Below are 14,699 nucleotides of genomic sequence, written 5' to 3' on the forward strand. Positions count from 1 at the left end.
GAATGATCTGTAGACATGGAATGCTGCTTAGCTATACTTAGTGTCTGTTCCTAGTTTTGTTTCAATTTCTAAAGCTGAGAAGCAACTTAGTCATTTTGGCATTAATTATGGGTTGGTCACATTTTATTGGTGGGTCAAATAAAAGTGTGATCAGGTTGGAATTAGATGGATATTGAGATTAGTATAGCAACTTCACTAATTTGCAAGTTAGCAAAATGCTGACTTCAATTCAGCAGTGATTCGTAATCTAACATACTGCCAGGGGGCTGTATAGGCATCTCCTAAATATGTACTCGACACTCAAGTGACCATGTTATATTGCCTCCTGTATCTAATACAGTGGTCACAGTGTACAGTGCCTATTAAAAAGTAATCACCCCCTCCCCCCGTAAGTTTTCATGGTTTATCGTTTTACAACATTGAGTCACAGTGGATTTAATTTGGCTTTTTTTTTGACACATAACCAGAGAAAGACTCTTTCATGTCAAAGTCAAAGCAGATCTCTACAAAGTGATTTTAATTAATTACAAATATAAAACACAAAATAATTGATTGCATAAGTATTCACCCCCTTTAATATGACACCCAAATCACTGATGCAGCCAGCTGGTTTTAGAAATCACATAATTAGTTAAATGGGGATCTGTTTTTGGAGACCTGTGTGCAGTCAAGGTGTTTCAATTGATCGTAGTAAAAATACACCTGTATCTGGAAGGTCCAATGCTGGTGAGTCAGTATCTTGGCAAAAACTACAACATGAAGACAAAAGAACACTCCAAGCAACTCCGCAAAAAGGTTATTGAAAAGCACAAGTTAAGAGATGGATACAAGAACATTTCCAAGTCACTGACTCTCTAGGAGTACAGTTAAGTTAATAATCAAGAAATGGAAAGAATATGACACAGCTGTAAATCTGCTTAGAGCAGGCTGCTCTCAGAATCTGAGAGACCGTAGAAGAAGGGGACAAGTGAGGGAGGCCACCAAATACCTATGACAGCTCTGGAGGAGTTATAAGCTTCAGTGGCTAAGTTGGAAGAGACTGTACATACAACTGTTGCCTGGGTGCTTCACCAGTTGCAGCTTTATGGGCAAGTGGCAAACAGAAAGCCAATGTTGAAAAAAACTGACATGAAATCTCGGCTAGAGTTTGCCAGAAGGAATGTGGGAGATGCTGAAGTCAGCTGGAAGAAGGTTCTAGGTCTGATGAAATCAAAATTCAGCTCTTTGGCCATCAGACTATAAACACTAAGTTTAGCGTAAGCCAAAATCCGTACATCATCAAAAACACACCATCCCTACCATGAAGCATGGTGGTGGCTGCATCATGCTGTGGGGATGCTTCACTACAGCAGGCCCTGGAAGGCTTGTGAAGGTAGAGGGTAAAATGAATGCGGCAAAATGCAGGGAAATCCTGGAGGAAAACCTGATGCAGTCTGCAAGAGAACTGCGACTTGTGAGAAGATTTGTTTTTCAGCAAGACAATGATCCCAATCATAAAGCCAAAGCTACACAGGAATGGCTTAAAAACAACAAAGTTAATGTCCAGGATTGGCCAAGTCAGTGTCCAGACCTCAATCCAATTGAGAATTTGTGGCTGGACTTGAAAGGGGCTGTTCACTGACAATTCCCATACAATCTGACAGAGCTTGAGCAGTTTGTAAACAAGAATGTGGAAAAATTGCAGTGTCCAAATGTGCAGAGCACACAGACTCAAGGCTGTAATTGCTGCCAAAGGTGCATCCACTAAATACTGACTTGAAGGGGGCGAATACTTATGCAATCAATTATTTTGTGTTTTATATTTGTAATTAGTTTAGATCACCTTGTAGAGATCTGTTTTCACTTTGACGCAAAGTCTTTTTCTGGTGATCAGTGTCAAAACATCCAAATTAAATCCACTGTGATGCAATAAAACATGAAAACTTCTGGGGGCAGGGGAATTCTTTTCATAGATACTGCTCTTCTGTTGCTGTACCTAAAGGTTCGATGTGCTGTGCGTTCAGAGATGCTCTTCTGCACACCACTGTTGTAATACATGGTTAGAGTTACTGTTGCTTTCCCGTCAGCTTGAACTAGTCTGACCCAACTCCTCTGACTTCTCTCATTCAAAAGGTATTTTCGCCCACAAAACTGATGCTCAATAGGTGTTTCTGTTTTGTTTTTTTTTGCACCATTCTCTGTAAACTCTAGAGACTGTTGTGCGTGAAAATCCCAAGGAGGCAGCAGTTTCTGAGATACTCAAATCACCCTGCTTGGCACCAAGAATCATTCCATGGATTCCCATTGAAGGATCTTGGTCTGAAACGTCCACTACTTATTCATTTCCATACATGCTACCTGACCAGCTGAATTCCTCCAGCATTTTGTGTGTTTTGCCTCGGATTTCCAGCATCTGCAGATTTTCTCGTGTTTGTGATTCTGTAGTCAAAATCACTTAGATCACATTTCTTCCCTGTTCTGATATTTAATCTGAACAACAACTGAATCTCTTGACCATGTCTGCATGCTCTTATGTACTGGGTTGCTGCCATATGATTGGCTAATTAGATTTTTGCATTAATGAGCAGATGGACAGGTGTATCTAATAAAGTAGCTACTGTTTTGTATAACATTTATTCATATTTCAGTTCTGTGAGCTAGATTAAAAGTCAGTGGAAGAATACACTTAAAATGAACTCTGCCGGCTAAAATTTTATCCATTTTACACATTCAGTTAACATCAAGAAATGGCGATAACATCCCACGGAGGCATTGATTTTAATCAACTGCATTATATTTTTAATATTTTGTGAAATGTTTCTTCACTGTGAAGGGAGATTTGATAGAGGTATATAAAATTGAGTCGTATATACAGGGTAAATGCAGGCAGGCTTTTTCCACTGATGTTGGGTGAGAATAGAAATCATGGGTTAAGGGTAAAAGGTGAAATGATCAAGGGGAATGTCTTCACTCAGAGGGTAGTTAGTGCAAGTGTGAAATGATCTGCCAGTGGTGGATGAGGGTTCCATTTTAAGAGACGTTTGGATATGTATGTGGACAGGAGTATGGAGGGCTAGTGTTTAATGCAGGGCGATGGGACTAGGCAGAATGATAGTTTGGCACATAGTAGATGGGCCAAAGGGCCTGTTTCTGTTTTGTAATGGTCTATGACTCTGACTAATTTTCTTTTATTTCTATTTTTTTCAGGACGCCTTTGTCGAACTTTATGGAAACAATGTGCAGCCTCTTTTCCACGTTCCATGGCCTTCGCTTAGGACTGTTTTGAGCATTGCTGCAGTGGGGGCTTGTGTAACCTTTGCTTACCTGGCCCATCAGTATTAGCCACAATTATTCAAGAGACTTTTATCAGAGCTGCTTGTAGGGGCGCTTTCATATTACAAACTTGTGGTTTTTATCTATCGGGATTCAATTATCACCCACAGTCTCCTTCTTGTATTTATAATCATTGAAGCTTTGATCTTGGTGGTGGTGTTTGGGAAAATGTTCGGAGGAAGCAAATGGTAGAAGTACGTTTAACCACGGGTTGGATTTCCTAAGGCTGGCCGGAATCTACATTTCATAAGGACTCTTGCTTGGTGTTTCACATCCAGGAAAACGAGAATCCTGATTTTGGTCATGTCTCGCAATGAGGCATTACAACTAATTATAAAGCAGTAACGGATAGATAAACATGGTGGACTTGTGATGGGTGGGCTCACAATAACCCACTGAGCTGGTGTTGACAATGGAGGCTTGGGCAGCTGTGTGAACCAAGTCTCCTAATGAAGGTGAAATTCATTGTATTGTTTAAGCAATCTGCATGCAAGTATCTAACAGCCTCCAGTAGAATCTCCTTGAATGCCTGCGAAGTAGTTCTGCTAGATATGGAAATGTAACTGAATGGTTTAGTAGCATGGTTACTACCGTAAATTAACCATGAGAATAAACAGCGAGTGGGTATTACATGAGTACTTCACCAACAGAATAGAAACATGATATTGAGCTTGCATTTAGAGCTGTTTGTGATGGAAATGCTCCTAATATATGAATTGAATAATTCAGGAATAAATGAGAAATGGGACAGGAAGGGGAGAAGAGGGTTTATCAGTTTTACAAAGTGAGGTTAATTGCTTATGTTGCCAATTACAAGCACTGTTCCTTTTCTAAAGTGAACTATAAAGCGTACAATTTTGTCCAGTATCTGATTTGGAATGTCAGTTTGTAAAGTTTTCTGTGATTCAATGTGAAAAACATATTTAATGAACTTTAGATACCAAGACAAAATTTTATATTATTATTTTTGCCATGGTTGCTATTGTATGAGATTAATTTTAAAACAAAGAAGTCCATTCCATTTCCTTTTAAACTTAACTTAAAAGTCATTTTTATTTAAAGTTTACAGTTATTATTAACAAGCTGCTAATAGGGAAGCTTCATCGAGTATTTCTATGTGGAATTAATACCAAAAGGTAATTCTGAAGCAGTTGTGTGAATTTAAGATACAGTTCACTTTGGAAATTGCAGCTAGTTTTGAACCGCTGGAGATTTGCAGAATTCTACTCGCCACTGAAATGTGGAATGTTCGGTCTTCAAAGAAGGAAGGTTGTGATTTTAGCTCATGGAAATGATTGCATGGGAAAACAAATCTTGGTTTGCTTTTTGAATGGAGTTTGACTTCAGCTTCTGTTGGGAAGCTCACTGTTCTTTACAGTGTGACCAACTACAAATGACGATTGCAGCTTGAAAAATCTGACAACTTACACTGTGTTTTGATGCTCTCCGACTGGAGACTTTACCACACCCGCTGAAAATTAAGTGAATTGAGGATTACCAGATACAATGGAAAAGCTAATCAGCTTGTAGGAGTGTTCCTATCTACTTACAGAAATCAACGTCAACCTACCAGCATTAAAAAAAGACAAAGTGAATGTAAAGGATTGAGTACATCTGAAAACATCCTACAGCTATAACAGTATTGTAAGTTCATGTGTGGAGTGACCATAAAGGGTTATCAGGAATATTAAGTACATTTTGGAATAATAAGCTTGTATGTGGGTGAAAACGATATTTCTGATCATTATACTTTCTGTAATTTGTGTATCTGCTGTGCACTCTCGTCTATCATTTCAGTAACAGGGTGGATGTGACCATGTCATTTTGGAAGCTGTGCATTTGTATAGGATGTAATATGTTCCATGACTTATTGTCACCACTGTTTGCATACTTATGTGTTATTGTACTCATACTCTCTACTATGTGCAATCTGTCACTCTGATGAGCTCTGATTTGGTAAAGTTTCAAACCTGGAAAAGAGCTTTTAGGTGAAATAACCAGAAAAGCACTTGGTTTTATTGAGGTCAGGTATACAAGTTATTGGCTTCTCAATCAAGAGCAAGTCCAACCCAGCCCAAAGTATTCATGTGCTTTTTTATTTTTTTTTGGGGGGGGGGGGGGAGAGAATTAAATTTATGTGGGATTTTTCTAACCCATCTTAGAAGCTCAGCAACAACCAACCAAAAGTATCTCCTTATCCTTAGTCTGAAATAGATCCCAGGTATAATCTTAATATTGATTCTTTATTTAAAAAGGGCAAAATAAGCGGCTGCTGAAACCCCATCACCTCACCAGCTACTCAATTGCATGTGCGCCGTTGTTCTAGAGTACGGGATGCAAGGCAATGTCTGAAATACTTGCAGAAATGAAAATCAATTACATATTTTTTCCAAATATCTCTCTCCACAGCATCTGGAATAAGTGAGGCTACCTTTATTGGACGGATTTGATTCTCTTTTCAAAATTTATTATGAATACGCAAATATTGTTTAGGCAATGATCCTAGGCAGACTTCACAATCTTTGTGACTATTATGCAAAGTGCTCAGAATGAGAATCATCAAACAGGAGGAAATCTGCAGATGCTGCCAGGCCTGCTGCGTTCCACCAGCATATAATGTGAAATTTGTTGTTTGGTCTTATTCTTGTAGCACATAGTAATTATTTACTTGGAGCAGTATTTTTTCAAAATCATGACCAAACGTAGATCGTATTTCTAAAGTTGCTGATAATAGTTCATGGATTTTGCATTTTGAATAATGTAGGTGAGGCCTCCTCTGAACAGGAATTAATTGTTTTTGAGAAGTTTTATCCCTACTCTAGAGCCTCTTTTTTATTTAGTATACACCATAAAATTCTTCCCTCCTCCCACTTCTCACCTGCTTGGTGCCCCTCCTCCTTCCCTTTCTCCCATGGTCCACTCTCTTCTCGTATCAGATTCCTTTTTCTCCAGCCCTTTACCTTTCCCACACACCTGACTTCACCCATCACCTCCAGGCTATCCTCTTTCCCCTCCCCCCACCTTTTTATTCTGGTGTCTTCCCTTTCTCTTTCCAGTCCTGAAGCGGGGCCTCGGCCCAAAACATCGACTGTTCATGCATGTCCGTAGATGCTGCCTGTCCTGCTGAGTTCTCCAGCATTTTGTGTGTGTTGCTTTAGTTAGCTGACTGCGATGAAACTCTGGTCTGTTGTCTGATTCGGCATCTGGCTCGCTGGGTGCTGGTTCCTAATCTCCCTATAGTTCCCCATGGCCGTAGTCCACGTGCACTTTCAGAACTTGCTGGGTTTGGAGGAAAATTTATTATACTGCTACACTGTATAATATCTTTAAACAAGTGAATTTAAAGAGTATTAATTAGAATAGCAAAGTTTGCTAGTCAGCACCACCAGAGTCCCATGTGTGCTGGATTAAAAACTTTACTGCATTTGTTAATATTTCTAATGCAATAGACTGTCAGGAAAATATACTTCTAACAGGTAATCTTGGAGTTGTACAGTACAGAAATGATTGCCAGCCCACCATTGCCCGTTGCCCTGATTCTCATTTACCCGCACTTAGGACTGCATCCTTCTATGTTATACTAAAGTTGTATAAGACATTGGTGAGGCCTAATTTGGAATATTGTGAGCAGTTCTGGTCACCTACCTACAGGAAAGATATCAGTAAGATTGAAAAAGTACAGGGGAAAATGTATAAGAATGTTGCTGGGACTTGAGGACCTGAGTTATGGGGAAAGGTTGAATCAGTTAGAAATTTATTCCCTGGAGTGTAGGAGAATGAGGGGAGATTTGAAAGGGGTATATAAAATTATGAGGGATATAGATAGGGTAAATCAAGGAGGCTTTTTCCACTGAAGTTGGGTGAGACTAGAACTCAAGATCATGGGTTAAATGAGCAGGACATGAGGGGGATCTTCTTCACTGAAAGGGTGGTGAGAGTTGATGGGACTAGGCAGTATAATACTGACATAGACTAGATGAGCCTGTTTCTGTGCTGTAGTGCTCTCTGTCTTATTTAATTGCCTGTCTAAATATCTCTTAAAGTAATAGTATCTGATTCCACCACCACTTTTTCTGGCATCACATTCCAGAAATCAGTCACTATCTCTCATTTCTTTTAAAGGTGTACTTTAACCCTAAACCTCAAAGCAAAATTCATTATCAAAGTCTGTATGTGTCACCATACACTACCTTGCGATTCATTTTCTTGCAGGCATTTATAGGAAAATAAAGAAATAAAGTAGAATTAACAAAAAGCTCTGGGTAAATAAAGACTGGCAATAACCAATGTGCAGTTCAGGAGTCCATGATGTCTGAACATAATAATTGTCCGTGAACTTGGTGGCATGGAACTCGATGCTTCTATATCTCCTGCTCGATGGCAGCAGTGCAAAGACAGCATGGCCTGGATGGGGATTGTGGGGGGCAAGGGGCATCCTTGATGGGTGTTGCTTTCTTTTAGCAGTTCTCCTTGTAGATGTCCTCGTTGGTGGGGAGGGCTTTGCCTGTGATGGATTGGGCTGTATCCACTGTTTTCTACAGACTTTTCCATCCTGAGTCTCCTTTCATCATTTAAATTACAGCCTCTTGTATTTGATGCCCATACCTCAGGAGAGAGGCTTTGACCATCTACACCCATTAGGTCACCCCTTAGCCTCCCTCATTCCAGGGAAAATGAATCGAGACGATTCCATTTCCTTTTCATAATGGAAGTTCTCCAAGCCACACAACATCCTGGTGAATCTCCTCTGTACTCTCCCCAGTACAGTCAAATCCTTCCTTGGGCATGGTGATGAGAGCTGCACACAATACTGTTTTGTGAATAACATCCCAGCTCTTCAATGCCCAGACCTATGCATCTCTATATGCCGCCTTCACCATCCTATCCACCTGATTTGCCACTTTCAGGGAACTGTTGGCCAGGTCTCCTAATCTCTGTTGTTCAAAGTTCCCATATACCTTACCGATTACCATGTCTATCCCAAAATGTACCACCACGGATTAAATTTCATGTACTATCGCTCTGTCCATCTTTCCGACAGATCTATATTCTACTGTAGCCTTAGATAATCCTCCGCACTACCCACAACACCAATTTTATTGTCAACAGCAAACTTTCAAATCATAACTCGAACATTCACATCCAAGTCATTCATGTATATGAAGTAGTCACAGACTTCCAGTCTGAAAAAAATCCTACCATCATTACCCTTTGCCTTCTATCAATAAAGCAATTCTGCATTCCATGTGCCTTAATGTACAGGAGCAGACCAAGGTGTACAACCTTGACAAATGCCCCCATATAGACAATTTCTACTGTACTAACATCTATCAATAATCTTGGTTACTTCCTTCAAAAAATTGATCACAGTAGTGAGATGGGATTTGCCCCTCAAAAGTCATGGCCGATTTTCCTTAACCAGTCCTTGCCTTTCAAAATGAATGTAACTCCAGAATTTTCTTCAGTAATTTCTCCACACCACTGTCATAAAGCTCACCAGCCCTTAGTAGAGAGATTTACCTGATGAGCTTTTTCGCTGTATACTCCCATCTTTGTTGGTCAATACTAAGGCAGCTCTAGCATCATTTGGAGGTGACAACATGATAAACAATTCTCATTGTCAGGATTTTATCCTTTAATATGAGTTCTGATAGAATGCACTTTCACGGGTTTAGATTGGAAAAAGTGTATATTTTCTGGATTTTCATTTTCTAGAAAGACACAGGGATTAAGTATTTTTTAATATTTTTGTTTGGTGTGCTCTTCTTATTAATGAAGAATTTAGTGAAGTTGGCTAGACCAAGATTTCACCTAAGCTCATCACACATTTAACCTAAACTTTTGCTAGACGTTTTGTAATCTAAGTTGATTAATTTAAATATTGTCCTGATTGTTTGCATTTAGATAATTTGAGGTAGAAGAGTACTAGGAAGGATTACCAAATGCCACTATTTAATCCATTAGACCTATCATTAAAGGTACTATAAATATAATGCTTTGAGTGGCATTCCATAGGGTGATTGAAGTCATCTGATGAAGCAAAGGTTGATAAAGAAGTATAAATGGACCCTCAAAATGGAAATGTAGTCACATTATTGAGGATATCACAAGAATGGTAAAATCTATTGTTTGTGCCTGGAACATAGGTAGATATACACTCAGTGGCTACTTTATCTTGCACCTCCTGTGCCTAATAAAAGTCATCACTGATTCTATATTTGTGGTTTTTGCTGCTGTAGTCCATCCACTTCAAGGATCGACATATTGTGTATTCAGATAGGGCCTTCTGCACTCCACTGTTATTTGAGTTGCTGTTGCCTTCCTGACAGCTGGAACCACTCTGGCCATTCTTCTCTGACCACTCTCATTAACAAGGCATTAATGAGAACCCATCGAACTGCCACTGCCTGTATGTTTTTTGTTTCTCACACCATTCTCTGCAAACTAGAGACGGTTGTGTGTGAATATCCCAGGAGATCAGCAGTTTCTGAAATACTCAAGCACCAACCATCAATCCATGGTCAAAGTCGTTTGGGTCACATTTCTTACCAATTCTGCTGTTTGGTCTGAACAACAACTGAACCTCTTGACTACGTCTGCATGCTTTTTTATCAATTGAGTTGCTGCCACATGATTGGCTGATCAGATATTTGCATTAGCGAGCAGCTGTACAGGTGTACTGTATCTGGTAAAGTGGCCACTGAATGTAGATTATGGTTCCAGGTATGAAAAGGCAAAATCTGGTCAATGTCGATTTGTTATAGTTCAGTACTTCTAAACATCTTTATGCACAAGGCTGTTTCTTAACATTGCAAACTTTGATTTAATTTTTTTTGTAATGGAAATGAGGTCATCTAATTGTAAAATGTAAATTATTGAGGACAGATATTTTAGCATTGTTGTATGTCAGCTACATTAATAAGTGGGACAGCAAATGAGTGCTGTATCTGTGGAGGCCAAGTCTTTATGTATATTTAAAGCAGAGGTTGACAGATTCTTGATTGGTCAGGGCATGAAAGAAAACGGGGAGAAGGCAGAAGATTGGATCAGCCATGATGGAATGGTGGAGCTGACTCGATAGGCCAAATGGCCTAACTCTGCTCCTAAATTTTATGGCCTTATGGTCTAAGGAGGATTTGCATTTGCATATCAGATTTCAGCATGTTCTAAAGCACTTGCCAAAAATGAACATGTAAAATGCAATTAATGTTATAAGATATAAAGGGCTACAGCTAGTTTGCATACTGCAAATACCCAGAATCAACAGTAATTGAATGAGCGATAAACATTGATGATTATCACCCTTCCCTTATGCAAAGTTGTTCTATATAGTATCTGCATAGAGCCCTGATTTGATGTGTTATCCTGATGAAATTTCTTACAACAGAAACACTCCAGAGGTTTGAATATGAAAATTATTTAACTTTCTTGTGCAGTACCAAAGGAGATGACAAATATTCTCTCACATGAAATCTTAACTTAAGGTCTCATCTATTTTTCCAACTGTGCATAGATGATAATTTGGCAGTTTTAAAGTTCAAAATAAATTTGTTCTCAAAGTACATATATGTCACCATATACAACCCTGAGACACATTTTCTTGTGGGCATACTCAGTAAACCCACAGAATAATAACCATAGCAGAATTATTGAAAGATTGCACCAATTTGGTCATTCAACCAGTGTGCAAAAGACAACAAACTGCAAACATAAAAAGAAATAACAATAAATAAATAATAATTGAGAACATGAGATGAAGAGTCCTTGAAAGTGAGTCTGTAGGTTGTGAGAACATTTGAATAATGGGGCAAGTGAAGTAGAATGAAGTCACCTCCTTTGATTCAAGAGCCTGATGGTTGTGGGTAGTGACTGCTCCTGAACCTGGTGGTGTGAGTCTTGATGCTCTTGTACCTTCTTTCTGATGACAGAAGTGAGAAGAGAGCATGTCTTGGGTAGTGGAAGTCCCTGATGATGAATGCTGCTTTCCTATGGCATTTCATTAGAAGTGTTCAAAGATGGGGAGGGCTTCACCAGTGATGGACTGGGCTGTACCCACATTTCCCTTCAAGGGCATTGCTGTTTCCATACCAGGCTGTTTGCAGCCAGTCAATATATTCTCCACCACACATCTACAGAAGTTTTATCAAAGAGAGAACAGGGAGGGAATTATCTGCATTGTTCTTGCTAATTCTTATTTATATCTTACTAAAGCAGTATATCTGGTCATTGTCTGATTACTGTTTGTGGATGTTTGCACTTTGCAAATGGGCTCTTCCATTGCCTACATTGTAGCATTTACTGCACTTCTGAAGGGCTTCATTGCCTACAAAGTGCTTTATGACATCCTGGAGTATGAAATTCGAAGTAAATTTATTATCATTGAGTTTCATTTTCTTGTGGGCATTTGCAGTAGAATAAAGAAGTACAATAGAAACAATGAAAAACTACACAAAGAAGACTGAAAACAACCAATGTGCAAAATAAGACAAACTGTGCAAATGCAAAACAAAGAAATAATAATAATAAATGCGTAAATAAATAATTCTGAGAGCTTAAGTTGTAGAGTCCTTGTAAGGTGCTATTTAAATACAGATCAGGTATCCAACTTGCTTTTCGTCTCTTTTGTTCATTCCATACTAAGAATGTTTTTCATTAGTTTATTGCCCTAATATACAAGTTTTTGGTACTTAACAAATTACATTGCTGTAAATAGTTTGTATATAAATTGACTATTAATTCAACCAGTGTTTTCCACTCATTTTTAACCACAGGCAACATGTTTCAACTGATTTATACCGGTAATTTAACAAGTATCATATGCCGATGCACTTGTGAAACATTAAGTTCTACTTAATTTATAAGTTTTTTGGTTGTTGTGGGAGCCATTGCCGCTATCTAATATTGATTGCAGAGTAATTAAGGATTGTTGTCGTCCTCCTCCATCCAGTACCACAAAAGTATTAGGCACAATTAAGTAGAAAGAGACTCGGTTGCTGTTTTTAATTGAGTTCACAAAAAAAAACAAAATAGTCCAAGTTTCGCAGTCACCTGTAAACTGAGTAATTTTTCAATCAAAATCAACCATTTCTGAGGTGTGGCTTTCTACTGATGTCATTCTGATATTAGCTTGTGGGGAAGTTTCAGGTGTGTAGAAACAATCATCATACAGACCATGAAATCTACCACAAATCTCTCACATTTATTAAACTAGACTGTATGAACTAGAATTCACTCATTCCAGTTATACAGCACTAATCAAGTCAAACACATGGGATATATCTTTTTAATATAAAAACATTTTAATCTTGGAATGGAGAACTTGAGAGTCCATAATAATTCAAATAATTTTTCAAGATTGGTAATTATGATTTAATAAAAGCACTTTTTAAAAACACAGCTCCATCTTAATCATCTAGGTCTTTTTGTACAGCAATCTAAAGTTAACAGCAGTAATTTTACAACTTTTCCTTATTCAACTTAAAATAACCCTTTGTATTGTACTTAGTAGAATACTGACTTCATATAGCCCTTAGAAGAGGATATCATTGCCAGTAATTCTTGTACTGCAGTTTAATTTTGCGTGTGAAAACTCCTGAAATCTCTGCCAGTTGTACCGTGCAGTGACAGAGAACATTTCATTACAAAGGCAAAATATGGATATATTTTTTGTTTGAAAAGATAGCTGGATGTTTGTTCGAAATTTTAGATGTTAAGAGTTTATATTCATTTGAGAGCTGCTCATACTGATTAATGTGAGATTGATTAACGTTTTGATCAGATTTTTCCTGTGGTAATCTATGATTTCTTTAAATGATTTTCCTTTATGTTTTCCCTATGTATCTGAAATATATCAAACTGCTAAATGTCAGAATTAAGTGTGTTGGTGTTTCAAGCCTCTATGAATATAGGTAACCAAAAATAGAAAATATGCTGGCAAAAAAGGTTTTGTTCATGGAAAGAAAATCATCTCTCTTGTGTGTATGGTAGCTGGGGGAAAAATTCTGGAATGTACATTTGCAAGTTCAGTGCTTTTTCATTATTGATTTGATGTGTTGTTCAATATGTCCTGTTAAATATTGAAATTTTCAGAAGCCTGGAAATGCTGCAAACTTTGACAGTGGTGTTTCAAAGACATATTCGCTAGTAAATAGCCACCCAACACCTCACCCTGCATTTTATGGAAGAATGTCAAAGCCTTGTATATAATAGGGACTTTATATAAGCTACATATTACATATTCATTTTAATTAGTATGAGAAATGTCAAATATCCAGAGAAGTCCATTTTTTAAAAATCAAAATGTATGATTTTGGAGTAGTAAATGCTTACCCATACTGTTTGTAAACCAAAGTACTTAATTTTTTTAAAATATACTTAATTGTTTGTTATAGTTGTCAAAAAATGTTGTAGATATCTGCTTAAACATAGTTCACCTACTTCCTTAGTGTATAGATCATATTGCACAGAATTAAAAAAAAACAATTATTGTCTTTTGTTGCTTTTTATTGAAAACTATTTTATTTTGTTGTGTCATCAGTCTAACTGGGGGGGTGTGGTAGCAAAAACCTCAAGCCTTCAAAAGACGCAGTTTAGGAGTTAAATGCAAATTTGGAGAGCGCGGTCGATGGAGACAAGATCATGTTCTTTGTATTTTTGTGCGGGAGGAGGGAATTGGGGGTCGATGTGCTTGATCCATTTTGTTCGTTGTTTTTGTGCAGGAGGAGGGATTTGGGTGTCAATGTGCTTGATCTGTTTTGTTCCTTTTATGTGTTGAGGGATTTGGGGGTTGATGTGCCTATTCCGTTTTGCTTGGTTTTTGTGTGGGAGGAGGGAATTGGGGGTCAATGTGCCTGGTCCATTTTGCTTGTTTTTTTTGAGCAGGAGGAGGGATTTGGGGGTTGATGTGCCTGTTCTGTTTTGTTTTTGCGGGGAAGTAGATGATTGTGCTGCCTTTCTTTTCCTTCTTGGATTCCTGGCTACCCAGAGAATTGAAGAATTTCAGATAATAAAATGAACATTTGAAGAAAAGGCAACGCTTCTTAGTCAACAGAAAATCAAAGTTTCCTGGTAATAAATAAATACTGTTTCCTTGCTGTATTACCTATTTTGGGATTAATTTTACTTATTTTGAGAATGGTACCATGAATAATCCTTATTGGTCATTCCCAATGTGTCATAAATTTCTCTCCTGATGTATAAGGATCATCGGCATAATGGCACAAAAGGCCTCCTGTGGTGCTAATCTTATGACATTTATTATAAGCATTCAAAACCACACTACAGACACCTCATTTCCCCTTCTATATTCTTGCACCTTCACTGCCTTCTGCTCCCACTACCAACCATTCATCTCTGATATGATGTTCCAAAGCGAAGAGTTGTGAGAA

General features: G+C 38.1%; 1 protein-coding gene and 1 long non-coding RNA gene across 5 annotated transcripts in view; one reads left to right on the forward strand and one right to left on the reverse strand.

The window, feature by feature from the left end:
* Positions 1-13,802, forward strand: part of bcl2b (BCL2 apoptosis regulator b) — a 153,803-nt gene extending 140,001 nt beyond the window's left edge. Inside the window, exon 2 of the mRNA XM_073024388.1 lies at positions 3,187-13,802. Within this exon, the coding sequence (XP_072880489.1) occupies positions 3,187-3,321 (135 nt within the window). The 3' untranslated portion in view covers positions 3,322-13,802. The remainder of the gene's footprint in view (positions 1-3,186) is intronic.
* The window catches only part of LOC140713827 (uncharacterized), a 112,431-nt gene that overhangs the window by 92,493 nt on the left and 5,239 nt on the right, over positions 1-14,699 (reverse strand). The window lies entirely within an intron of this gene.

This window comes from Hemitrygon akajei, chromosome 20 (genome assembly GCF_048418815.1).
Source record: "Hemitrygon akajei chromosome 20, sHemAka1.3, whole genome shotgun sequence".
In the NCBI taxonomy this organism is placed as follows: Eukaryota; Metazoa; Chordata; class Chondrichthyes; order Myliobatiformes; family Dasyatidae; genus Hemitrygon; species Hemitrygon akajei.